The following is a 26,493-nucleotide window of genomic DNA, read 5'->3' on the forward strand; positions in this document are numbered from 1 at the left end:
CCTCTCTGAGCCTCAGTCTCCTCATCTGTAAAATGGGTAAAACGCTTAAAACAATAAGGGAGCTGTGTGGATTGATTGAGATAAGTAAAGGAGCTGGCTGGCACTTAGCAGGTGTTCAATATGTGCTTGCTTTAAAGAATAATTAGTTAGCTGTGCATACAGAGTAATTATTCCTCAAAATCACCCCCAAGATAACGTGTCAGCTGAAACCTGAAGAGGAAGTGGTGACATGTTCCAGGGCTACACTTGGGCCACAGCATCCTGGGTCTTCGCTCCATAACTGTCCCTCCTTAGAGGCTGCTGGATCCTGCAGCCCCTCAGGCCCTGTCCCCTGGCTCACTAAGAGCTGCCCAAGAGAGGAAGTCAGGCCTGGGCGGGCTCTGCAGGGCCAGGGATCTGCCCCTCAAACTACAGATCCAGAGTTGGCATGCTGGGGCGGAGCCAGGAGTCAGAGGGATGCCTGGGCCCACTCAGCTGTGCGTGGAGGGGTCCTGCGGGGTCACCTCTCCCCTCCGAGGCAATAGTCACCTCTGCAGAAAGACAGAGTTGAGCTCCACTGGAGGTTTCCAAACTGTGTTTGAAAACAGAAGGTACATTCATGTAAAGAAACACACACACACACACACACACACACCCCTGAAACTAAACTATTTTCAAAGATACCTTACATGTAAATCAACATTTGATAAATGGATTGGAAGAATGGAGCGGGGAGGGGCAGAGATGGGGGCAGAGATGGGGGATGCAACATCTGAAGAAAAGAGGGGGGCCCTGCAGAGGCGATGACCATGTCCACCGTGAGCTGAGGCTGCTGAGCTGCTCTCTGCAGGTCCATGGGGCAGGGGGTGGAGAGCGCTGGGGAAGCCTCTGCATCAGATAGAGACACTCCACTCCCCTCCTCTCAAGCTTTGGCTTGTACAAACAGTTGCTGCTGAAAGAAAAATTTGGCAAGCAGCAGAAAGATGCTCTCTCGCTCCTCAGATTATGTAGTGGCTTTGGTACCCAACAAGGCCAATATGAGCCACTTGTGCTGAAGCTGGAGCCCTGTCTCCCTGTCTCCCATCCCATATTCCCTTTGCTTCACCATAGCAAATTCTCCCCCATCTTCCAGTGGGCTCCTGTGCGCCTCCCTTTCTGGCCCCCCAACATCTCCTCTTTTGCACCTATTCTGTGAACTCCTCATCTGATAGGATCCAGCTCAAATGTCCCCCTCCCCCACAGCATGTTGGCGGGATCCATCTGTTTACAACCAGACTGAGAGTCCCCTAGGGCAGACTCTGGCTGGGCCCTTCTCTGAGCCTGCAGAGCCAGCACAGGGACCAGCAGAGAGCATGTGTTCAGCAGTGGCCAGAGAACAGCAGCCACTCTGATTTCCTACGAAGCTTGGAGAAGAAACCCACCATCGTGCCTTCACAACGCCCAGGTCACTAACTGGGAAACAGTTTCAGCTCTCCTGGAAGAGGTGTGCGCTGTCCAGTAGCCCAGATGCTCTGGGGGCCAGGCCCAAGGCCTTAACCAGAGAGCAGGAAAGAAATGGAATCCCATGGCGTTCTGGATTTAAGTGCCAGCACTTCTACTTGCATTAACTTTATTTATTACACAAATAAGACATTTACAAAGCACAACATGAAAGGTATGTAACAAAACAGACATTGGTTTTACAAAAAAGTGCTTACAATTTTTTCCGTGTGTGTGTATTTTCCCCTCTTGTTTTGTATTTAAATAAATAGTCTTGATGGCCTGTACATTCCCAGGCTGCTCTAACAGGCTAGTGGAGACATGTCTGAACTGCAACATGCTACGACCACGTGATCCACGCAAGGAACAGACCCTGGGGGAGGCTCAAGGCAGAGTGGGTACTGGGTGACCCCAGGCAGGACTCGGCTGGCCACTGACTGACCATGTGGTTGAGCTTGGGGCTTCGATCATCAGGAGCAGAAATCAAAGGAAAGATTAGAGCCCCCCAGGCACCGGGGATCAGGTCCAAGTTGCTCCTGTTAGTGTCAGCACCCAGTGCAGGGCCTGGGAACGGTTCACTGGATGAGTTCTGGAAGGAGCTGCACTGACCACATCGTGAGTGATGCCTTCTCTTTGCCCTGAGTCAGCTGAAACCATCTTCAGCAGGGAAAGGAAGCGGGTTCCCTTCTTGGGCTGCACCCATGCCTAGCCCTCCCCCAGGTCCCAGAGCAAGAATGGCAGATAGGTTTTCATTTTAGGTGCCAGCTTCAAGAATTTGGATTCTGAAACCTTGTTCAGACTCAGTGAGATAGTGCTGCAATCGATTAGTGATGTCTGCCACGGGTGAAACCAGGGACAGCAGATACATATGTACCATGAGCTTGCTTTCCCTGTCCTAGAGTCTCCTTCCAAAAGCAACATTATCAGGTTAACCAAAGCAGGAAGGAGGACTTGGGCTAAAACATGCTTATGAGCAGCCTCTAGTGGGAAATGCATCGGGACACCAAGTAATTCTAAAATTACAGGATAAGCTTGGGACAAATGGGCGTCCCCTGAAAACATAAATCATGGTCTTGTGCAGCCCAAGCCCTTTTGTTTGAGGTGGAAGAGTTGCAGCAATATAGGGAGGATGTGAGCACAGCTGTGCCTGGCCTCCGTTCTCAGGAGTGGGTGGGGCTGGCTCTGGTCAGGGCTGGTCGGGAAGCCTGAAGAGCCAGCTGGAATCCTGGGCTTGGCACACTCACCTAGACAGCAGGCACCCTCTCCTACTCAAAGATGGGTCCAGGATGAACATTCGGACAGCCATTCCCTGGGCTCTGTTCCCCAGACCCCCGTGAGTGGTCTCCCTCAAAGAAGTGGCCCCAGCACCCCTATCAGAAGTCAACAAGTAGCCAACAAGGGCCCCCAATTCTAACCTGCCCAAACATTCAGAAATGTCATCACACAGATCAAACACCTTCTCTGCTGTGTCTCCAGTTAAATGCTGGATAACCAGGTGGGCGTTACCCCCCCACACCCCGAGTTTTCTCTTTCCTCTCCTTAAAATCTGCCACATCCTTCGCCTTGATAAACAAACCACTGGGGGTCTCTGTCCTCCCCAGCCCCCACCCATCCCCCTGCCTCTTGGTCTGGGCAGGCCTCCATCTCTGCCCTGTTGGGCCTCTCAGGGTTGGTCACTGTCTCTTCTCTCTCTGAATTAACTTGACATAACCAGACAGATGGAAATGATAAAATTAGAACATAGCTTTCCTTTGGGGACATCCCACAAACACTGTAGAGTTTTCCAGACAAAAGAAACAGAGTGGATAACATTGGGGGTTGTCGGCTATTCAGAATTCAGAGATGGTTCCAAGGAAGTAGTAAATAAAGGCCAATACGAGAGGAAAGAAAACCTGTAAATTAGGAGGCTGTTGGCATCGCACAATTCAATTCGGCCTTTTGCTATCATTATCAGCTTAAGTTGAAGATGACTCTTGTCTAAATGGGAAAAAATGGGCTGTTGTTTTCACACTGATTCCAAACTTCAGGGAGCTCTGCCTTCTGAGAGGAGGACTCCGCGGTGCTCCTGGGGGGTTCTGGTTCTCAGCAGGAGAGGGGAAGGCCAGGCCCAGGGGCCCAGCTGGTGGTGGGCAGGATGGCAGATGGGGTGGATGCGGAGTGGGTGGATCCCGGCAGCAGCTCGGACACTGGATTTCAGCGGCTGAGTGGCAGCTGTGGGGTGCCCACGGCCAGATGCGGAAGGGCCGGCAGTGTTAGTACTGAAAAAGGATGACCTGCAAGAGGAGGGCATGGAAGGTGGCTGAGAGAGGGCCTGCCCCACCCAGCAGCCCCCCAGAGGTCCTCAAAGGCCTGGAGAATGAGGGTGGCTCATGGCCCGGATCTGGGTTCAAATCCTGGCTCTGTCACTTACTTGCTGTGGGACCGTGGGCAACTCATTTCACCTCCCTGAGCCTGTTTCCTCATCTGTAAAATGCGGATGGCAAAACCTCTCTCTCGGAAATGGGGGGATTCAGTGAGATACAAGAGCAGCAGCAAATGTCTCGTGGGCAGTGCACCCTGCAGCCGGCACTGGGTAAAGTGCCATAGGTGCATCATCTCACGGAAGCCTTGCCTCAACCCCACGAGGGCATCCCGCCATCCTCTCCATTTTACAGGGGAGGGCACTGAGGCTCAGGGAGGTGAAATCAGCAAGCTCACCATCACACAGCTAGGAAGAGGTGGACCCAGCACTGCAACCCAGGCCTGGCTCTAGAGCAAGCTCTCTTCATTACACCACATGCCTCTACGTTTCTGAGGCCACCACAGTCACTGATGCTTACTGCACACTAGGCAATGGGCCAAGTACTTCACATGCACTCAGTCCTCACACAGCCGAGAGGCAGGCGGCTCAGACATGCAGGTGCCTGACACGCACAGGGGGTGATCAGGGACGAACAACCCCTTCCCCTCTCCCTCTTCCACCTGAAGCCTCTCAGTGCCACCAACACAGCCAGTCCTCTGAAGTTCAGGTCAAGGATTACCAGCTATCTGGTCAATGGGATGTGCTTTTGCATAATGAAGTATCAGGAGGAGGTTTCAAGGGGCCCAGGGACATCAAGTGGGTACAGCCTTATGGCTGTTCCATCAGGAATGCTACTTGCCCAGATCGGTTACCATGAGGAGGAGGTGGAGGAAAGCCATGGTGATGATCTCCACGAGAGTAATCATAGTCGTAACCAGCATCTATGGAGCCCTTTCTGTGTACCGGGCACTGTGCGAGGCTCTCTACATACATTATCGCACTTGTTATCAACAACAACAGGTGGTGGGAACTACTATAATCCCCATTTTGTAGATGCAGGAACTGAGGCTCAGAGAAGCTAATTGTGTTCCTAGGTCTCGAAGTGAGAAGGTGGCAGAGCTGAGATTCAGAGTCCGCCCACTCCAGAGCTTGCACTGAACTGCCTCACCACTCTCCTGGGCAATGCTCTCCTCTGGTCTCTGGGATGCCTGGCTTGGGGCTCTCACTAAGAGAAGCTCTCTCAACAAGGATGACTCTGGTACGATCCCTCCCCTCCATGGGTCTCAGTCTCCATCGGATCAATGACAGCTTTGTCCTGATTTCTAAGAGACTTCCAAGCTCTGAAATTGTGGGATCAGGGGCCATGACCAGGAAGAAATATGGTTCTGGAAACTCACAGGCATGTGTGGCCAAATGATGACATGAGAGAGGCAGAGAATGCTACCCCCAAATGCTCAGAGCACCGTTCTCTTGGCCAGGCTAGTGCTGGTCTTGATGAGTGGGTTCAGGGGGCTGCCCAGGGGGCACTGAGTCTCCTCAGAGCTATGCTGGCTCCGGCCTGGAGGGACTCAGCAGAAAGCGCACACAGTCCTACATGGACTGACTACACGCAGCCCACCAGGCCCCATGGGTTTGGCAAGATGTGGACAAAAAAAGGTTTCCAGGAGCCAGCAGGAAGGCCTGACGGTGAGAGGGCAGAAGGTCATGAAGGAGCAGGAGACATTTTCCTGCAGAGCTGCTGGATATCAAATTGGGGATGCGGCCCAGCACAAGAGAACTCTGGCTCAGCAGCCAAACCCAGGGGCCAGAAACCTTCTACAGCCAAAGCTGCCAGACCCCAGACCAGCTCATCCCTCAGGCTGAATGAGACATAACCACAAGCTTAGCTGAGCAACCAGGAGACAAGGGCTTGTCGCCAACCCCCGAGCCCAGCCCTAAACACTTCCAAGGCTCCCCCCGCCCTCCAGATAACGCCCAAGCCCCTCACTCAAGGGTCCAGGCCCTTCATTATGTGATCCTTGTGAGCTCCTCCCACCTCCCTGGGCCTCGGCCACACTAAACACCCTGTGGTCCCTCAAAGCCAGCCTCCCGCATGCCTCTGTGCCTTGGCACATGCTCTTCTCTCCATGTGGAACGCTCTTCTTCTTGTCCCCTGCTTCTCCCCTAGAACTCATCACTCCCTATTCTGGGTCCTTGAAAGCCATATTCATCCCTCACCTCACCTGCCCTGTCACCCTGGGGTGTAGCTGCCTCCTGCTCTCAGCTACATACCTCCTGAGGACAAGGACCGTGCCAGGTTGTCTCTGCAGTCCCTGTGCCAGGTCAGACAGGACAAACGCCCTCTTGCAGTAAGGGGCAGCTCTGAGGCAGGTAGTCCTAGGATCAAGACCAGCTTTGCCCGCACTCACCATGTGACCCCAGGTGAGCTACTGCCCTGTCTGAGCCCCAGTTTCCGCAGGTATGAAACGGAGTCAGTCATAATCTTTCCCCCAGGGAGGCTGTGAAGGGTAAGGTCAGAGATAGCACAGTAAACTGTAAAGTGCTGTGCAAAAGGAAATGATTATTGAACTAGGCAGACTTCAGAGTCCAACCCACTTCCTGCATCTCTGGACAAGTCGTGTCACCTCTCTGAGCTTCTGTTTCCTTATCTTTACCATGAGAATGCCATCCTCATATCCATGAAGCAACCGAGAGGTGTCAGACAACATATGTAAAGTGCCTGCAGTGAACAGAGGAGCTGCTCAACAAACAGCAGCTCTCACTGTGAGTATGACAATCTCGGGGGAGACATGCCTGAGGTGTGCTCACCCACCACCAGCTTCTGTGGGGTTCTGCATTGAGTCCTACCATTTACTTATAAACCTATCTGTCCAACTAGGCTGTTTGTATTTGCGTAGCATATATCTTCCCCCATGGTGCCAGCACAAAGCTCAGTACACAGTAGGTGCTCAACCAGGAGATGGAGTAAGAGGGGTGTCTTGGAGGAGTGGTCCCCACCCCTGGCTGTCTGCCAGAGTCACATGGGCTGGGTATTACACTTGCAGATCCCTAGGCCCCATCCCAGGCCTCCCTGTCAGCTCTCTAGGGATGAGGCTGGGGAAGTCTGCATCTTTACAAGCAGCCCAGGTGATTCTGAGGCACACCCAAGACTCCACTCTGCTGGACCAGAGGGGCCCTGGGGGCCCTTCCAGCTCGAAGGCCCTGGCCCTCTCTCCCTGGTCCCATACCTGCTGACTCCCGGGGCTCCCTGCCTCTCTGAGGACGCTACAGTGGTGTTTCTGAGAGAGGCTTCCAGGGCCTCCGACTGCCCCAGGACAGAGGCCACACTCCTCCACCTGGCAGCTGAGGCCCCACCTCTCACTCTTCTGCCTCCCAAGCTTGCGTGCCATCGACACTGACTTGCTCAGGGTTGCCTGAGAGCCATGGTGGTACATGCCTTCCCTGATGAACTCTGATTCAGCCTTCAGGCCTGGGCTCAGATGGTACCTTCCTCCAGGAAGTCTTCCTGTGTCTATCCTGAGCTGCGCCCTGACTCCCAGATCCCTTGGCTCCCCCATTACAGTTTGACCACACTGTGGTGTAACTGTTGGGGTGTGTCTCCCCCTTCAGACTGTGGCCTCATCAAGGGCAAGGTCTATGCTTTCCTCATCCCTGTGCTACTGGCAACTGCCCCGGGGCTCCTGTTCACAGATAGGACATGGCAAACGTTGGCTGAATAAATGAATAAGTGGATGAATGAATGTGCAGGTTCTCATTCAGGCTCTGTGACCTTGAGCTACCTGGGCATAATGTCTCCATTTCTAAAGTGAGGGGGTGCCTTAGAGCAGTGGCTTTCAAGGCTAACTGCAAGGTGTCTTGGGGCTGAGAGAGAGGTGGAGGTCCCAGTCCCTCTGCGGTTTCACCCACAGCAGCTCCATCCTCTTTCATCTGCATTATGGGTGATGGAAAGATTAAACAAAGGGTTGTAGTGCATAACAACAAAGCTTCCAAGCCACTAGACTGGTGATGTCTCAGCACCCTTCTGGATGTTCAGGTCTTGATGCTTGAGACAATCAGAGATCTAAATTTCACAAAGGAGGCCTTGCCCGTTGACCAAGGTCACTTGCTGACCTGCTATCCCCTGACCCCCACTGGCTTAGGAAATTCACTCCCAACAGACAGGAATAAAAAGGAGGAAGTGGGAGGAAGCAGGGAGACGGTGGGAGGCAAGGCGGTATGTGATATAAGCCCACCCTGGAACCGCAAAGTTTGAGCAAAGTAACTAAATTCACAAGTCTGAAAGAAGGCCAGCTGCTGGTGGGGGGACCGCAGGAAGGCCTTTGGAGTGGCCATGCCCATAGAACACCCTGGTACCTGCTCCAGTGACTGCCTCGGGGGCCCAGTGCGGGCCTGAGGATGCTGGGCAGAGAGGGTCGGTCCCAAAGCAGCGTGGTGCCTGCTAAGTGATGAGGAACGCTGCCAGAAACCCATCCCCAGGGGGGTGGCTTGGACCCATCAGACCCAATCTGGCTCCATTTACCTTCTCACCCCGGTTGGAGAGCGGCCCATCCATATCGGCTTTGAGGTGGACGGGGGGCGCGGTGTAAGGCAGCCGGCAGTGCACCTGCCCGCACTGTACCTGACCTGTGGAGGAGAGGATGCCTTGGAGCCCATCCCCCAGCCTCCATGCAGGATCCCACCTGCCCATGCTCGTGCCTGATAGGGTGGGGCCCTTGGACCAGTTTCGCCTCTGCCACTTACCAGCTGGGTGGCCCTGGGCAAAATTTCAATAGCGTCGGTTGCAATGCTCTAGGTGAAAGTCTTTAAAATCTATAAAGTGCTATATGATAACTCTCCAGCTCACTGATAAACACACACTCATAAATGAGTATGTATTGAACACCTCCTACATGCAAGGCTATATCCACCTATTAGGATCCTCCCTTGGTGCCTTGTACCCTCATATCTCCCGGGTACCACCACGGCTTTGCCCCCATTCCTCCTAGAGGACTCTGCACTCAAATGTCACCTTCGTCATGAAGCTCTCCCTGACCACCCTATTTATAATTGCAACCCAAGACCCTCAGCTCCACCCTCCCAGCCCTCCTCAGCTTTTTCTTCCTTGACAGTTAGCGTCATCTGATTTACTGTATACTGCTATTGTTTATTCGATATCATCTGTCTTTGCCAACTAGAAGGCAAGCTCCAATGAGGGTGGGAATTTTTGTCTGTTTTCCAAATTATAGATCCTTGTGGATTCCCAGCACATAGAATGAGGCATAACATCTAATAGGTACTCTTTATATTTGTTGAATGAATCTCCGTACCCTATTCCAACATCTAAAACTGTGGAGGGAAGTCCCTCCTTACGCCTGACCCAAATCTCTCATGCTTCAGACTCTTTACCATTACAGTGGAGAAGTCCATGGTCTCTCTCTTCCCTGTGCTTCATCCTCTTTGGTCACAGGGGAAAGAGCCCTGTACAGAGACTTACATTGATATGTAACTGGGGACCAGTCACTGTGCCTTTCTGAGCCACCGTTCCCTCATCTATAGAATAAAGCAATTGTATAAGATGGGGGACTCTTTATCTTGGGTGTTCTAGGAGGCCATGAACAGCCTGAGATTATTACATGGAAAACTCTGTGTGTACGTGCATTATTCTGGGGTCTGGTTCCAATGCTTTTTATCAAATTCCAAGCTCTGTGGCTCCAGGAAACTCAGGATCCTGTCCATTTAGTTAACTGCAAAGTAAAGTGCTGACATGACTGTCAGTTATGAAGCAAGAGGCAGTGGGTCCAAACGCCCTTGGCACTTCCTGCCCCAAGACGGGTTCCACCTCAAGGGGAAGAGGTGCGGGCACCTGAGCCCCTTCTCTAGGCATCAAAGACAGACCTAGGCTTGGTCAACAAAGTATGTGTGCAGAGTCCTGGCATGACTCCGGAGGGCATGGCCCCACTCCCAAGGGGGTCACCTAGCTGTTATTATTAACTCCACAGCTAGCACTAGCTGGTAGCCCAGGCTCCTGGTGCCTAGAGAGCTCCTGGTCCTTAGCACCTTTAATAGAGGAACTAGATCTTCAATGGGTTCTGTGCAGCCTGAACATAAGTCATTGTTTAGAAAAGAAAGAGAGAAAAAGTCCCTCCTACTCAGCAGATGGTTCAGAAACGGAACAAAACAAAGAGACATGGTTTCTAACTGGCAGCCCCATGCAGTAGGCAGAACCGTGCACTCCCAGCTCTGCCAACCAGAACCACCACCACCATCACAAGAGAAGCTAATGCTCATCCAGCACTCACCAAATACTGAAGTCTTTAAGTCAATGATCTCATTTGATGGTCACAACGCTACTTTGAAACAAGCATTTTTATTGTCCTCATTTTTACAGATCAGGAAACTGGTGTTCAGGAAAGTTAAGAAGCTTGCCCAATGTCACACAGCTAGTAAGCAGCAGGGATGGGATTGGAAAGCCAGCAGCATGACACCAAAGCCCACACTCGCTCGATTATTAAGGAATACTGGCTCCCGCTAACATACTGTGGGTCCTTGGTTTCCTGATCTGTACAATGGGATAGTGATCTCTGACATTTAGAAACATGGTTAGTACAGTGTCTGGCAAGTGGCAGGGACTCTACACAGCAGCAGTATCTCTGACCCCCCCTTCTCTTTTCCTTTTCCTTGGACCCAGAGAAGGGAGAATTTGAGTTTGTGGGTATGTCGTAGCCACTTCTGTTTTTCTGTTCACGCCTAGCTTTGAGGAAACAATCAATGGAAATAACCTCAAAGCAAAAAAAAAAAAAAAATCTGTGATCAGCACCTGCTCAACAGCAGATTCACCGAATGCTCATCCCCCAGAAAGGCACAAGGCTACTCCCTCTCTTCCGCTCAAAGGTCAGTCCACCATGACCTGCCCCCCACCTTGCCCACAGTGCTCAGTCCCCACTGACATGCTTGCCCTCCCTCCTTTATTAGTTTATTGTCTCTCCACCCACCTCCCACTCTGGAATGTGAGCCCCAAGAGCACACAGGCTTTGGTCTATTGTGTTTTATGTTGTATCCCAGTGCTTAGGAGACAGAAGGCGCTCAAAAAATATTTACTAAACACATGAGTGGATTCTCATAAGCCTATGAGCTAGCCATTATTAATGTCCCAGTTTACAGATGAGGAAACTGAGATTCAAGAAGGTTAAGTGATCTGCCCATGACCTCACAGCCCCATGTCCTCCAACTACACTGGCCTTTTTCTGCAACCCCAAATGCACTGGTGCCATGCGTTCTGCGGCAGGCTGTAGGTCTGCCTACATTCACTTCCTCTGCCACCCTGCACCCTAACTTCCCCACGCCGTGTCTCACTAATCCCACCCATCTTTCTGGTCGCAGCTTGCTGAGAGGTAGCATCTCCAGACACTCCCATCCAGCACCTTTGCTATAGGAATCATCACAATTAAAACCACACACTTATCTATCTGGTTATTGTTCCATGTCATCTTTCCCACCAGGACGCAGGCACCACCAGGGCAGGTGCTCTCCCTAGTCCTCGGGCCCTGGCACGGAGTGGGTGCTTGAAAGGTATTTTTTGAATGGCTACATTCTACTAAGGGTCCAGCCCCACTGAGGCAGAGCCCAGGAACTTAACCCCTCTCCCCAACTCCTAGGTCTGAGTGACTGCGGAGCCCACATCTTCACCCATGAGGCTCGGTAAGGCCTCCCCAGGCCTCCGCAGCCCGCGCGCGCTCCTCCGTGCCCCCCTCTCCCGCAGGCCGGGCGGCCTGGGTGTCGCGGTCACTTACTCTCAATGTAGCCGTGCAGAGTGACCATGCGCGCCCGCTCGGGGCTGCTGAACGGGGAGTAGTGGATGTCGTCGGACAGGGCGGAGGGGATGCGGGACGGCGGCGCCCCAGAGGGCGGGACGGGATGCTGCGGTGTGTGCTTTTTATGACGCGCCCGGCAGTTTTGAAACCACACCTGGAACGACAGCCTCAGCAGCCTCAGCCTCGTGGAAAAGGGTCGCACGCGCGGCTGGGGGACCCCAGGCAGGGCTGCCTCGTCCGCTCCTGAGAAAGGGCGGCCGCGTGCGCCTCCGACCCGCTGCTCCGCAGCCTAGCAACGCGCTCGAGGACCCGCCCCCAGGCCCGTAGGCCCCGCCCCGGACCCGAAGGCCCCGCCTTCCCCGGCCCCACCTGGATGACCCTCCGGCTGAGGCCCGTCATGTCCGCAAGCTTCTGCAGCGTCTGCGCGTCGGGGTTGTTGTCCTGCGCGAACTGGGCCTGCATAACCTGCCGGCGCCGGGGGCCAGTGAGGCTCGAGAGTGGAGGTCGCCAAGGCCCCGGGCCAATCAGAGGCTCCGGCTCGGAGGCCACGCCCCAGGCAAATACAGCCCCTCCCCGCCACCCGCGGTCCGGGCAGAGGGGGCGGAGCCAGGAGCCTCTCTCGGCCCCGCCCAGTCCGAGGCCCCGCCCACACCGCCCCCTCGCAGCCCTCCCGGGTACCTGCAGCTGCTCAGCGGTGAAGGACGTCCGCGCGCGCTTGGCCGGCTTGGGCTGACTGTCCTGCTCCGAGGGCACTGCCCCCTCCAGCGTGAGGCCGTTCCCTGGGGGCGACAGAAGCGGCTGACCACGCGTCCCCATCTCTTCGAGTGGCAGCCTGGAAAGGACGGGGGTGGGGGGAGCTGGTCCCTGGAAGGGTCAGGAGCGCAGTTGGCCGGGAGCGGGGACCCAGGGTCCTAATCCCTGAGCTCAGTCTTTGGGGAAGGGGCTTCCACTTCTGAGTGTCCGCTCAGTACCCGACGCTTCTCTTTCGGTGTGCCCTTTATGTCTCACAGCCCTGAGGACGGGCGACATTATCCTCGTTTTACAGCAGAGAAAACTGAGGCTCAGAGAGAAGAAAGCCCTTGCCCCGGACCTTTCGACTAGCATTCTAACAGCTGGCTAACGCTCGCGCCCCAAACTGGGCCCCCTCGTAGCTAAACTGGGGAAACCAAAGGCCAGTGGAGATAGAAGCAAGCAGGTTACAGAACTCTGATCCTAACTTTGTAAAACGGATGGAAGCAAAAAGGATGGAAGGATATACAGTAAAGTGCTGGAAGTGGAGCTACACTGACGAGTACCATTACGGAGACTCTACTTTTAATACGCCTGCAACTGTTGAGTTTTTTACAACAATCATATGTAATCTTATTTCTCTAAGGTTTAATTTTGTTAACTGGAGTATATGTTAGCTTTTCTCTTTCCACTTATATTACTTGTACAATCACACTAAACATACTCCCATTTTATTTTTAATACCTCATTTTTCTGAACACAAAGGTAATACATGCTCCTTATCAAAAACTCAGAAAATTCAGATAAGCACAAAGAAGAAAATAAAAAATACCAGTAATTCCACCGCAGTTCACAATTTTTTTTTAATTAGGAAAAATACAATGTTGTAAGAAAAACATTCTAACATCCATACACAGAACATTTGGGAGGATATACACTAAAAGAGGGGTGGTGGCACTTGGAGTGATCTTTATTTTCTTCTTTGTGCTTAACCATCTTTTCTCAATTTCCTATAACGAATGTGTGTGTGTGTTTAAGTCTGAAAAGTCAAATAGTAGCCCAAACTGAGGGTTGGTCAGTAAAGGAGATCTCAAGCCTTTGAGCTTGCCCGCAGGGCAGGAGTCTGGGGTCTCACCTGGCTGTGAGAGCTCGTGTAACTGACAAGGCTGTGCCAGGAGTGGTCCTGGCTGGTCCAAGTTTGGAAGGAGCCTGGGGTCACTGATGGGGCATGGGTAGGGGAAGCTCTGACTCTGGGTTTCCATCTCAGCTCTCCTGCTGACTTACTCAGCTACTTGCAGGTAACTTCACAGAACCCCAGCTTCACTTGCTCCCCACGTAGGTCCACTTAGCCCTGATCAGCCCTGGCAGGAGAAAGTGGTGGCCCTGGTGTGGCCATGGCCAAGAACAATGTGGGGATTCCCGAGGCAAGGTGGTCCACACCCCTCCTCAGACGCTCTGGGGATGGGGCAGATACTTTGTGACTCAGCCCCCACAATCCCTGGAAGACCTGAGCCCTATCCCTGGGCCTATGTGTTTTGGGGAATCACAGTATCAAAGCCAGAAGAGATTTAGGAATCTTTCTAGTCTAACATCCATCTTGCACAGATAGGGAGATGGAGGCCCAGAGAGGAACGGTAACTTCATATGTCAGCACAGCATGCCAAAAGCAAAACTGGAGCATGGATCTCAAGACTCAAAGGCCTTTCTCCTTACAGTCCAGGATGAAACCCCATCCTCAAACCTCTGACTTGGAGCTGCTGGAGTACGAGTTGGGAGAATAGGGAGCAGACGGTGGAGCCAGAAGCGCATGCTTCGTGCGCAGCCCCACCCCCCGACGTTTCCTCCAGGTGATAAACTCAACGCTAGTCCCTAGTGGAGTGTGGATGCTTCCTGGGGTGCTGGGGTAGGGTGGGGTAGGTGAGGGCTGGGGGCGGAGGTGCGGCAGGGTGCTGGGCGGGGCGGGTTGGGTACCGTTCTCGGCGGCCCTCTTGAGGTTCTCAATCATGGTGTCGTAGTGGATGCGGCACAGCACCTTCTCCTCGACCAGGCCAAACTCCTCGCCCGTGGACAGCTGGCGCTTGCACGAGAAGCAGGCGAAGCAGGCCAGATGGTAGGCGTTGCCGCGCGCCCGCCGCACCCAGTCGCTGGCGTAGATCTGTCGGCCGCACCGTGCGCACTTGGTCCCAAATCGACTGCGGGACATCGGGGCAGGGAAGGGGGTGGCGAGGCTTAGATGAGCCATCCGTATCCCCCTCCAAACCCCAGTGGCCCACCCGCGCCAGGGGCCTGGCCTCAGGGCCTAGGGTCACGAATTTTCCTTTGTCTGGATGCACCACCCTCTGCAGCCAAGTCCCACCTAGAAGGTGAGCTGGTGGATGGTTTTTATTTTCTTCTTGGTGCTTTTCAGAGTTTTCCAAATTTTCTACAATGATCACTTACATTTATATGTAACAATCGGCTCTTTAAAGTATTTTATGTGTTAGGGAAAATATAAAAATATTAATAATAGGCAAATTTTTGAGCACTTACCACATGCCCAGCATGTGCCCAATTTCATTTTGCAGATGAGGAAAATGGGGACCAGAGAGGTAAAGTAACTTGCACAAGGTCACACAGCTTGCAAGCATAGAAACCCTAGCTGGTCTGTCTCCAGAGATGAATGAACTGTCCCCCAGCTGTAGATAAGCTCTCAGTTTCTTGGAAGCATAGACAGATATGCACTTCCTGGCTTTGTGACCCTGGGCAAATTGTCGAGCCCCTCTGAATTCTCATTGTTCTTGCCCTGAGCTGAACTAGGTGACAGCAGCAACACAGCAGCAATGACAACCACTATTTAGTGCTTTGTAGTCCTATTAAGTAACCAGATAGTCCCAGACTCTGGAGGCCTGTGACATTCTAACATGAAATGTTAAAAAAAAAAAAAAAAAACCCAAATCCCAAATCCAATTCCCCCTTCTCCCTTAAGACTTCCTTGGTTCGGCCTCTTCCCCTCTCCCTCCGGCTTTGTGGTGTGGCTATTAGGGAGCAGCCGCCTCCACCACCAGACTGGGAGCCCCCCCAGGAAGCAGCAGAGTCTAGTTCTCCTTGTGCCAGAAGCCAGCCCAAGGTCTGACCCCTGAGCACCAGGGTAGGTTTGTTCTGTAAGTGGATGACTCACCCTGTGACCCTGTCTCAACGTTTGGGGCCTCAGTCTCCTCTTGTGCACACTCTGTTTCAGGGAATGGTGCCACCACTCATCCAGCCCCTCAAGCTTAGAAACCTAAATCATACACTCCTCCCTGTCTTCAACCCCACATCCAAACAACCATCAGGTGCTGCTGGTTCCCTTCCCTAAGTACCTCTGGGACCCACCTCCTCCTCTCCTTCTGCACCATTGCCCTCCTGGGCTGGGCTCCCATCATGAACCCCTCACTGCCAGTCTCCACCTTGGTTTCCCAGTGTCACCCCTGCCAAGTCATCCTCCACACAGCTGCCACAGCCAAGTTTCCAGCATGCACACTGAATCCTGTCCTCTCCCTGCTTAAAGTCCTTTGATGGCTCCACTCTGGAGCCTGGATCTGGATCTGGCCCGAGACCCTTGGAGTTTACAAAGCCCAGCAGACCACATCCTCTCAGGCTCATCTACTCCCTGACCTTCCTGAAGATCCCCCACCCCACACCCAAGCGTGAGTCCCAGTCAGCCTCAACGGAAGTTCATTCCCCAGGTCTTTATGGCCCCCTCTGAAGCACTTTCCCACCCCAGGCCTTTGAGGGGCTGTTCCCTTTTCCCACACGCCCTCCCAGAAGATTCCACAACTCCCAGCACCACCCTCTCAGCGCTGATCACAGCGATTTGTAGACGTCTGGTTCCTTGGCTCTCTCTTCCATCCCGGGCATTCCTGGGAGAGGACCAAGAAGATTTGCCTCTGTGTCCCCAGGGCCGGCACACTTCCACCTAGAGGAGCACTGGGAAACGCCTGTGAGTATGTGGAGGAAGCAGACCAGCAAACGCGCTCTGGTTACAGCTTCGCCTGCCTTGGAAATGCAAGCAACTGCCGGTTGAATAAACGCTCTTGTGTTGAACTGAGGGCGGAGCGCAGAGGCCTCGGCCAGCCCCAGCTCCCAGACTTGACCCCAAGGCCGCTCCCTCCAAGGAGCGCAAGGACCCTGCCGCCCGCGGCGCGGTTCGCTCAGGACGCGCTGGGGGGGCCTTTGCCGCGTCAACCGCCCCCTAAACAGAGGCAGTTCCCGACCTCGGAAGCTCGGCTTCCCCAGGTGAGAGCCCAGCACAGCCTGTGGTCTCTGTTCCCAATCCCTCAGTAAAGGGAAGAGGAAACCGCTTTGCCCACCTCAGCCTCCTCCCGCCATGGGGCTGACACCGGTTCCGATGCCCGGCTCCGGATTGCGAGCACTTCAGGCCTCCGAGAGGGAGAATTCGGGCCAGCTGTGAGCGGAGCCCTCGCTGCGGTCCGTAGTCCTGGGCTGCAACTCCTTTATTGGACCCCCTCCGCTACGCCGCAACCGCGTAAGGTGGGGACTATGGTACCCATTTTGCACACGTGGAATCAGAGGTTCCGAGTGGACAAGTGACTTGCCAAGGACCACACCGAGTGTGTGGGGCCCGGGCCGAGTTTTTATCCGAGGTGCCAAAAGGACCTAGAACCTGCGGAAGCAGCCGGACGGGAGATGAGTAGAGTTGAATCCCAGGTGTATGAACAAGAAAGGGGCCTCGTCTGACCGCGTCGCGTCTCCACTCTGGGCCGCGGGTCCTGGAAACTCCAGCGCTCGGGGCCTGGGGCCCAGCCGGCTCGGAAGGAGGGGAATGCAAAGAGCGGGACTAGCTGGGGAAAGGAAGGTCCCAGCCTTCAGACGCCAAGTCAGAGCAGTTGCGTCTCTTGCCTGTGGTCTCCGTGCGCCCGGGCCGGTGCACTGCGCTGGAGGGTACGTTCCCGAGTCCTTGCGCTTGGCTCTGCGAGATTCATCGTCCTCGCCCGGGAACCCGTCCAAGACTCCCTGTGCACCCCTGATCTTCCGGCTCCACGAGTCCCCGACGCCCGGGCGCATTTTGCACCTATACTGGCCGCTCACAGTGCCTCTACCCCCTTGCTCCGAGGCAGCAGCCGATAGTGACCTCTGAGCAACTTTCTCACTCTCCGCGCGTCACCGCAAATGCCAGGAGCTGTCCCCAGCCTTAGGATCTCCCTGCGCTCGCCGTGGCTCAGCCCAGTTAACGAAATCATCCTCGCGCTGGATCCTTGGATGGGGGTAGGAGGTCGTTATGCAGTTTTGAATGCGTTGCGGGCCTCTCCTGAAGCGTGTCCCCCACCCAGGGCAGGAGTCGGGAGCACAAACAAGGGGCAAGAGGAGGCTTACGGATCGAGGCTCTGACAAACCGACAGACTCCTTCCCAGGCGGGCTGCGAGGCCCGAGCCGCCGGATTCCGGAAGCAGCGAAATCGGCAGCGAAGACAACGAAACTTCAAGAAAGGGGTGTTCGGGAGCTGCGAAGGGAGCGCCAAAGGGATTAGGGGGCGCGGCTACCGTCCCCCACCCCAAGCCTTGTGCGCGCCCCTTCCTGAGTGCCGGCGTGCGCCCGTGGGGCAAAGGCGCAAAGAACAGTGGCGCTTTGGGCATGGAGAGGTGTCCGACAGATGCTGCGCATCCTGGCAACTACTGAAAGGAATAGGGTCGGCATCGCGCGCCTCCTTGCCCTCTCTCCCCTCAGTAGGGAGCAGAGGTAACTGGGTACCCTTGGCTGTGCAGTGGGAACTGAGTGCCTTTGACCAAGTCAGGCTCGCTCTCTCGGCCTACTGCCCCTGGATACCGAGTAGGCACTCAGTAATTATTTGTTGGATGAATGAGCCTCAACGAAAGAGCTCATCGGAGCTTCAGTATGACCCCTTTCCCTATTACTAACCTACCCCTTTTCTGCATGAGGAAACTGAGGCTCAGAGTGGGAAGACCAATGCTAGTTATGAAGCTAGCGAGCCAGAGTGCCGAAACTCAAACCAGGTTCACTTTGCTTTGCGTTCAGGACGTTCCCTAGACGGCCTTAGAGAGATTCTATGAGGCAAACAAGGGGGCTCAGAGGTAGAGCCCTTCCCATCCCCTCTGCTCCTTCTGTTCTGGGCAAACCCTTAAGAGAAGAAGCCAGAAAAAAACAGAACCAGCAATTAAGAGGTTAAAACGCCCGGCGCCTCCGAGGTCCTGGCCCGAGGCCCCTCCCCCAAACTCCCCTCTTAGCTCCCCCAACATCTGTCCCCCAACAGCTGGCGGCCGCTGGGCTTCTCTCTGCCGCGGTGGGGGGCCGCTTCCCAGCTCTGAGCCTCCCTGGGGACCCTCGCTTTGGGGGAGGGGGTGGGGGTTCTCCCGCTTGAGCCCTCGGTTGGAGCTCAGGCTCAAGGCGGAAGGAGGAAGGCTGGGGGCTTGCCCTAAGTCATTTGGGCCACGCAGGGGACAGGAACTCCAGGCGGCAAACCCCCCATAGCCCAACCCAAGGCACTCTCTGAAGCCCACCCCCATAAACACAAGGAGAGGTAGTTAACCCTTTACTCCCCACTCCCATGGCCAGGAGGCAAGCAGGCCAGGGACCATGGTGACCTGATCCTGGCAAAGTTGCTCCAGTCACAGCCTCTGAGGAAGTCACTCCTGCACTAGTGTTCCCAGGGCCCCCCCAGGGAGAGTCATATGTCAGAGCACACAGTGCGTACTCCCTGTGTGAAGCCAAGCAAACAGGGCAGGGAATCTTAGGGCCAGCAGAGGGGGTCTTTGCCATTCCATGGGCTCCACCTTACAGAGGGGCTGCTGACATATCTCACATATAGAAGGAGAGTACTGAACGATTAGACACAGGGATGGGGGAGTCAGGCAGCCATGGGCTTATCCGGGCTCTGCCACTTATGAGCTGTGTGACCTCACCTCTCAGGGCCTCAGTTTCCCCTCCTATAATGTAGTGATTATGAGGGTATCATACTGACTGGGTAGACCTGAGGATTCAATGAGATAAAACATCTAAAGGGTTAACACAGTTTCTGGCTTAGAGGAGAGCTCCACATATTCTCAGAAAGGGGGTCCTCACAGCCTGCCAGCCCCTCTTCCACTTTCTCTCACTGTGTGACCCTGGCACATCACTTTCCACTGTCCCAGACATCAATCTCCCCAACTATACAATGGTCAGGGTGCTTTGGGAGGCTGAGGGGGCCAGGAGGGCACTGCAGATCAGCCCACGCCCCCTTTGGGGGGCAGCAGCTGCAGGATGGTGGGCGGCAGGAAGCTGTCTGGGATGGTGATTGTTGAGCACAGTGGAGATGTGAATGCCCCAGAAAGGAACACTATTTTTTTCCCCAGGACTTTTCTTCACTTCTTGGAAGGAAATAGAAAGAAAAATGGTCTTACAAAAAAAGTAAAGAAATTAAAAGCAACAGCACATTTCCCTGGTGGTAATTTTTTTCTGCTAGGACTCGGGGTGTGAGGGGAGGTGGGAATCTCATCAAACCCATAAGGGCTGGTAAGGTCCCTGTTTGGAAGGAGAGCTGGAGAAACTGAGGCAGAGAGGTCCAGTGACCTTGCCAAGGGCACAGACAGTGGAATACCAACCCCTCTCAATAATGCAAATGAGGCAGGGGCAGCACTGGTCCTCTGGACTCCCTCCATGCTTTGCAGCCTCCCACCCTGGTGAGCTTGGAGTGCCTTCCTAAACTTCTAACTTCCTGAGTCCCCATTGCTGCCAGCTCTGCCAAAGGAGACTGAAGGAGGGTGTCCAGGAGGGTGTCCAGGAGGGCAAGATGAGGGATAGAACTGGGGAGACACCTTCCCTTGGGGGATAAGACCAGAGGCCACAGGATCATGGGAGCCCCCAATGCATCCTCCATGGGATCTTGATCACTTCCTCCCTCCCCCTACCCCGTTGAGAAATTTTGACCTCTTTTTGGACAAAGTGCTCGGGTCTGTATCTGTATCCAACCAGATCCTTGGCCTTGGGCTTCAGGAAGCAGAGGGCTCAGAAACCCAGTGCGTGGCCCCTCCCTGAGCCCCAGCTCTGGAGAGGGGCACTCTGCCTCCCACGCCACCATTCATGCTTTCTCCTGGAAGAGCTCCCTTGCAGCAGCCACCCAGAGCATGGGCTGCTGCTCAGAGCAGACAATAGTCCCCGCCTGGCAATCCGCCGGCTTTTTCTTTCCCTTTTTGTGGGTTTTATTATTTTTGTTACAGGTGGGGCTGCCAGGGATGGGTTATGCCTGCAGGGAAACCTGGCTGGGAGAGAAATGCTCAGAAGAGCCAAAATTCTTCCCTCATCCCAGGGAATGTGAGCTTTTATTTCCTTCATTTTCTTAACCAAAAATCTGTTTTAGTTTTGCTTTGGGGGCTCTTGTCACTGCAAAAGGGTTAATGCTCAGAACCTGCAGCCCAGAAATGGCCTGGCCCCATCCCTGCTCCCCAAACTGCGTGAGGAAATGCCAACAGGGGATTGTGCCCGGAATCTACTGACAGTGGTGACAATAGTGATCATCTTGGCACCCACAGTACCTGCCATTTAGGGAGCACTACTGAGCCTTCCTCCCTTCACTGGCCTCCTTGGCAGCTTAGAGAGATAACTCTGGAAGCAAGACAGTGAGGGCAGAGAGATGCAGTGATTTGCCCAAGGTCACACAGTGATTCAGTGTTGGCCTGATGAAGCCCGGTCTATGCCTCTCCCCACAATAACTGCACATCCCATCCCTCACTCCATCCTTCATTCTGGAAGGGGGACTCCAGTGGAGGTTCTGAACAGTGGGGTCAGGATGTGAGTTTTGCCCCATCCTTGAAGGTCTAGTAAAGCACAGCATCCAAGGAGGCTTGGTCCAGCCTGGGCATGAGCTGGGACTGAAGAAGTAGCGAGGAAAGGTGGGCAAGTGACTCATAGGGCTGCCAGGTCCATCGCCGCCAGGAGAGCCAGGAGAGGGTTCACCCCTGTCTTACTCTCCAGGAGGAGGCCGAAATATCATCATGTTGGGTTCCGTAAGCTGGAGCCTTGTCCCTGGCTAGCTGAGGAGCCCAAAGAGTCCCTAAATGGCAGCTGGCTTGTGTTTTTTTTTTTATCAACTGGAGTCAGGTATAGAGCAGGGAGGTGGCTAGACAGGGACTCTAACCTCCATTTCCTGCCCTGGCTAGCCAATAGTCAGATGAGACAGTGGGAGGAGATATCGCACTCTGGTTACACACCATACAGTGATAACTTGGCTCTAACACACACACACAGTGGTCCACAAACCCACGTCCACACCACACCCTTGAGCCCTCAGTGCCTGGGTTAAGGCCTTAAGCAGGAATGCCATCTGGGGGGATGGGGAAGAAGGACAAGATTTCAGAATCCTCACCCTCTCACCTCTGGATCCCTGTCCAGATATAATCTTGTCCTGACCACCTTGCACAAAACACACAGAGACACACACACACCAAGTCCCAACATTCACACATAGACACACACTCTGGACACTCACACATGAACTTCAAGACAAATGCTGGTCATAAAGGAACACACGTTTTGTCCACACACCCCGACCCTGCTCGGTGACACATTTCCCCAGAGCCACTGCACAGATCCACCGAGATAGACTTACATACACTCCTTGCACGCTGAGTCCTAGGCACCTGGTAGACCCCCCTCCCCATGCACACCCCAGCTGCACACCCATACACAAAAGAAGAGCCCACTTCTTGAACCATGCTTCCTAGGGTTCCCCAGAGTACCCCAGCACCAAATGCTGCAAATTTCCACCTAGATTCAAGGTCCTCTCTTTCTAAGTCCCCAAAAACTCAATGCCTGTGATAGCGAGGTGGGCATCGCCTTCCACTACATTCCCTGGCTCTCAGGGGGACTCTCTGGGGCTCCAGTCTTCCCAGGAAGACTGAAGACATGACCTCCCCCGAGGCAAGGATGGGAAGGATGTCTGTGGGTTGGGGGTGGGGGGAGGAGGTTAAGGCAGTAGCTTTCTCCATTTCCTGAGAAAGTCCCTTGGGAACAGGCGCCCCTCCCAGGAACCAATCCCACTCCACTCTCTTTGGACTCCGTAGGTCCCCTGGCCCGCATCAAGCCTGGTTCAAGATTCCCGCCAGGATACGGACTGGGCGGCTGCGCCTCTGACCTCGCAGTGACCTCGACCTCATGACCGGGTCAGGCCCCAGCCGCCTGGTTAGAATCGAGGCGCGCGCAAGCGGCTGAGACGCCGGCGGGAGGATGAGCCGAGCTGCGGTCGAGAGCTGCGGGGACGCGGCGCAAAGAGCGCAGCCCAGGGTGGTCCTACTCAGGGCCCTGGCTTCCGCGCCCGACTCTCCCCCTTCCTGTCCCGGAGCCCCAAAGTCCGAGCCTAGACCGGGGAGAGGCTGCAGCCGGTGCCGGAAACGACGACGGAGCTGGGACTGGAACGGGCGCCTGGGACCCAGGCAGGACCCTAGCAGACTCGACATGCGACCCTCGAGCGACGCCGGTGTCTGAGCTGAGGCGGAGCCGGAGAACGAGGTTGGGGCTTAGGACAAGGCGCTTGAATGTGGGGTTGCATCTGAGACCGATGCGAGACTAGTGCTTGGAGCCGCACCAGACCCGAACCCAGAGCGGAGCCGAAGTCAGAACCGGGGCAAGAGTCTGGAGCCCAGCTCAGGGTCCGGCCGGGAGAGACGCCGGCACGGCTGAAGTCGGAGTAGGGTTGGAACCCAGAGCCGAAGCGCACTGGAGATGCAGCCAGATCGCGGCTGGGGTCTGAACCGGTCGGGGCCGGAGCCGGGGACATCAGAACTCGACCGAGGCGCTGGAGGTCGGAACTGGAGCCTGAGACTCAGGCAGGACCCAAGACGGAGCCAGAGACGCGACTGAAACCGAGTGGGCCGCAGGAATCGGAAACAAATCTCGGGCCCGGACTGGTGCCGGCACCCGGGCGCGGCCTGGAGCTCCTGGTTCGTGGCGCTGAGAGCCGGCGGGCTGGGCCGGCGCGGCGCGCCAGGAGCGCACTCAGGACGGAGCCAGAGACTACGCGCCCGCCGCAAAGGCGGCCACCGCGCGCGCCTGGGGGGCCTGCCTGCGGCGACACTGCTGGCCCGGCGGCCGCAGCCTACCTGAAGTAGTCCATCTTGCAGAAGATTTCCTTGTTCTTGATGTAGCAGCTGTTCTGCTGTCTCAACGACGTGCGACACACGGAGCATTCGAGGCACCGCACGTGCCAGATGAGGTTGTTGACCTGTGAGGGGGCGGAGTGGGAGGTGGCTCAGCGCGGGCCTCTTTTCACGCCCGGCCCCAGCCTCCCCGGACCCATTTGCAGACAGAGATGCTGGAGCTCTGAAGGTGCATGTGACTTCCCCATTTTTCTTCTGTAACACTGAGGCTCGGGGAGGTAGAAATAAAGTCTCCCCGTTTTTCAAACGGGAAGCCGGGGGCGCAGAGAGACGCTAAGACTCGCCCAAAGCCACGCAATCAGGCAGCGGCTGAGCCAGGATTCGGAATTAAGTGGACCTGGTGCCGGCGTTGCTTCCTTGCAGCCCAATGGGCTGCAACCCACACCCCGCCACACACGGGCAACACCCCACTCCTGTCTCACCTTGAGCAGATACCGGTCCAGGATCTCAAGGCCACAGCTGGAGCAGATGTTCTTGCCGGCGGACGGCACGGAGGAGGCGGCAGAGGGCGGTGAGCAGACAGACGGCGTGCTGGGCGTACAGGGGGAGGCTCGACCCTCGTCCTTGTCCAGAGCTCCTGCCAGGGCCTCGGCGTCCGACTGAGCCTGCAGTGGGGGAAAGAGTGAAAGCCGAGCGCTAAGCCGAGCGCTGAGCCCAGTGCCCAGCGTTGGCGCCGCCTCAGAGACAGGTCTGGGGCCCCAGCGCACCAACTGACAACGAAATTCCCCCGAGACGCCGCGCCATGGGCAAGAGGACAAGAATGGAAGGGCCCATTGGAGAGGAAGGGACGGCCCCTACTTTTAACACGTGCGTCCTAGGTGCCAGGAGTGGTCAAAGCCCACATTCCCGGCAGGAAAACTGAGGCTCAGAGAGGGGCGGCGCCCTCCGGGAGTGCCCCAGCGCATGGACAGCGGTTCGGGGCCCGAAAGCCGGGCCAGGTCCCCAGGACAGGGCCGCCGGGGCACCTGAGACCGAAGGCAGGGCCGAACAAACTCACCATGGCGGGCGGCGCGGTCCCTTCAAGGCAGCGGGTGGTCGCTTTGCAGCCGGACCCTGGCTGGGCCATCACCTGGGGGAGGGGGGGGAGGGAACGCAGGCGGCGGCGGCTGCAAAACTGGCTCGGCGCAGCCTGAGCCCAGCGCCTCCCCGCGCCTGTTATATAAACCGGCGCGGAACAATGAGTCCTAACTTTGTAGTGGGCATTTAAAGCCCTTCCCCACAAAAGCGGTGTCTCTCTAATGAAGCAATTTGAATTTGGATTGGATTTTTTCCCTCTCTCTCCCCCTCTCCCTGCACTTAACCCGTGGCTCTTGAAGTAATCGCTTAGTTCCCTTGCAATCCAAGCCTCTGAGGGGGAAAAAAAACACGCGCACACACACAAACTACCTGCAATTAGAAATTGTCGTGAATGCCCAAGATAAGAGGTAGCCAGAGTGTCAATTCCAACTGTCAATCAGTGAGATCCATCAGGCCGCCCAAAGAATTGCAAATTTGATTTTTTAATGGTAGTAATTAAAAATCGAATTTTTTCTCTCTCCACCCACCCCCCTTCCTCGCTCCCTTCTCCTCCTCTCGGCAGAAAATGCAAAAAGGAGAAAAGAGAGAAAGAAAGAAAGAAAGAAAGAAAAGAAAAAGATGGGGGGTGGGAGGCGTTTGAAGAAAATAAAACCCGGAGCGCTGGGAGCATCAGCCCACGGGCCGGGCGCGCGCCGAGAAATTGATGCGGCAATACTGACACGGATTCAGGCACCTTTCGAGGGCCAATCGGAGGGAAACCCAGAACAAAATGGGGGCCAGGTCGGGGGCGAAACGCGACCAAAAAGAGAAAACAGAGGCATCCAAAAGGCGGAAAAAGCACCCTCCAGCCCCTCGGCGCGCCCGGGACCGGCCCCGCGTCGGGATCCTCAGCGTTGCGGCCGCACAACCCCCGGCGCATCGGCGCTATCAGCGCCTATTCAGACGGACAATACCCGCCTCGCCTCCTCTTGATTTCGCCTGTGTCTTTGCTAAATCGCTTTTTGAGAAATTCCTCCAACATTTGCATAATGTGTTCCCGCTTTCCGCGACCCCCCCTCGCGCTCGCGCGCGCGCTCACACACTCACAGACACACACTCACAGGCGCACCCCCGCACCCCTCCTCCCTGCGGCTGCCCGCCACCCGGCCCGGCCCGGCTGGGTCCCGGCCCCTGCCCTACCCTGGCCCGGGCCGCTCGCCCACTCGCTCGCTCGCTCACCTGGTCGGCGGCGGGGCCGCCCTCGGCCGGCAGCCGGCAGCCCTCCGGCAGCGCCGGGGCGGCGTTCTCATGCTTCCAGTACATGGGCCGGGGAGCGGCGGACTCAGAGGGCGCGCAGCGCGGAGGGGGGCCACGGCCGCAATGGGAGCAGAGGCTGAAGCAGGAGCAGGAGGAGAGCGGAGGCGCCGGCCCCGCTGCCCCGGGCCCGGCCCCAGCCCCCGCCCCCGGCCCGCGCGCCGCCCCGGCCTCCCCGGCTGCAGCCGCCGCTGCCTCGGAAGAAGGTCCCGACAAACTTGGAGAGGCCCCCGCCCCCTCCTTCTCCTCCTCCTCCCCCTCTTCGTAGTCCTCCTCCTCCTCTCCCTCCTCCTTGTCCTCCTCCCCTTCCAGCTGCGGCGGCGGCCGCCCTGCCGCTGGAGCCCCGCTCGGTTCAAGATGAGTCATGCGTGACCAATCCCCTCCCCGCCAAGGGAGAGCGAGACACACACAGAGAGGCAGCGACCCAGAGACACACACACACAGACATATAGACACACAGAAACTCAGAGCTGCTGACAGAGAGCCTCAGAGACGCGCTGACATACAAAGGCACCGGCAGGCACACATCCACACAGCTCTCACTACTGCCCCTCCCTCAGGGGGCACCCACAGCCCTCAGGGACAGCCCCACTCACAGGTACAGGAGGGACTCGTGGTCATCAGCCGAGATGGATTCCATATAAAGTCACACATTATATTCCGTCGATGCAATCTCACCCCTGGGACATTTGTGTACATACTGATGCAAATGACGATCTGTTCACATCGTTTACCCGAATATAAGGCATCCGCACATACTCTCACACATCTGCACCGATACCTCTGCTCATAACAAGCAGAC

The 26,493-nt window shown here is 55.6% G+C and overlaps 1 protein-coding gene across 7 annotated transcripts; it reads right to left on the minus strand.

Moving 5' to 3' along the window:
* Nucleotides 1-1,571: 1,571 nt before the first annotated feature.
* On the minus strand, nt 1,572-25,895 carry LHX6 (LIM homeobox 6). 7 transcript variants are annotated; one of them, XM_023628809.2, is made up of 10 exons: nt 25,617-25,895; nt 24,379-24,450; nt 23,804-23,986; nt 23,325-23,446; nt 14,230-14,450; nt 12,208-12,308; nt 11,899-11,994; nt 11,509-11,683; nt 8,259-8,362; nt 1,572-3,731 (listed from the first exon to the last, which is right to left on the minus strand). In XM_023628809.2, exons 1-10 carry the CDS (start codon nt 25,698-25,700, stop codon nt 3,711-3,713), a joined length of 1,179 nt encoding a protein of 392 aa, XP_023484577.1. In that variant the 5' UTR covers nt 25,701-25,895; the 3' UTR covers nt 1,572-3,710. The 7 variants fall into 7 exon arrangements, with proteins under 7 accessions (XP_023484577.1, XP_070107520.1, XP_070107519.1 ...); XM_070251419.1 differs by lacking the exon at nt 25,617-25,895 and adding an exon at nt 24,768-25,482; XM_070251418.1 differs by lacking the exon at nt 24,379-24,450 and having other exon boundaries at nt 25,617-25,839.
* Nucleotides 25,896-26,493: the final 598 nt, after the last annotated feature.

This window comes from Equus caballus, chromosome 25, assembly GCF_041296265.1.
Source record: "Equus caballus isolate H_3958 breed thoroughbred chromosome 25, TB-T2T, whole genome shotgun sequence".
NCBI classification, from domain to species: domain Eukaryota; kingdom Metazoa; phylum Chordata; class Mammalia; order Perissodactyla; family Equidae; genus Equus; species Equus caballus.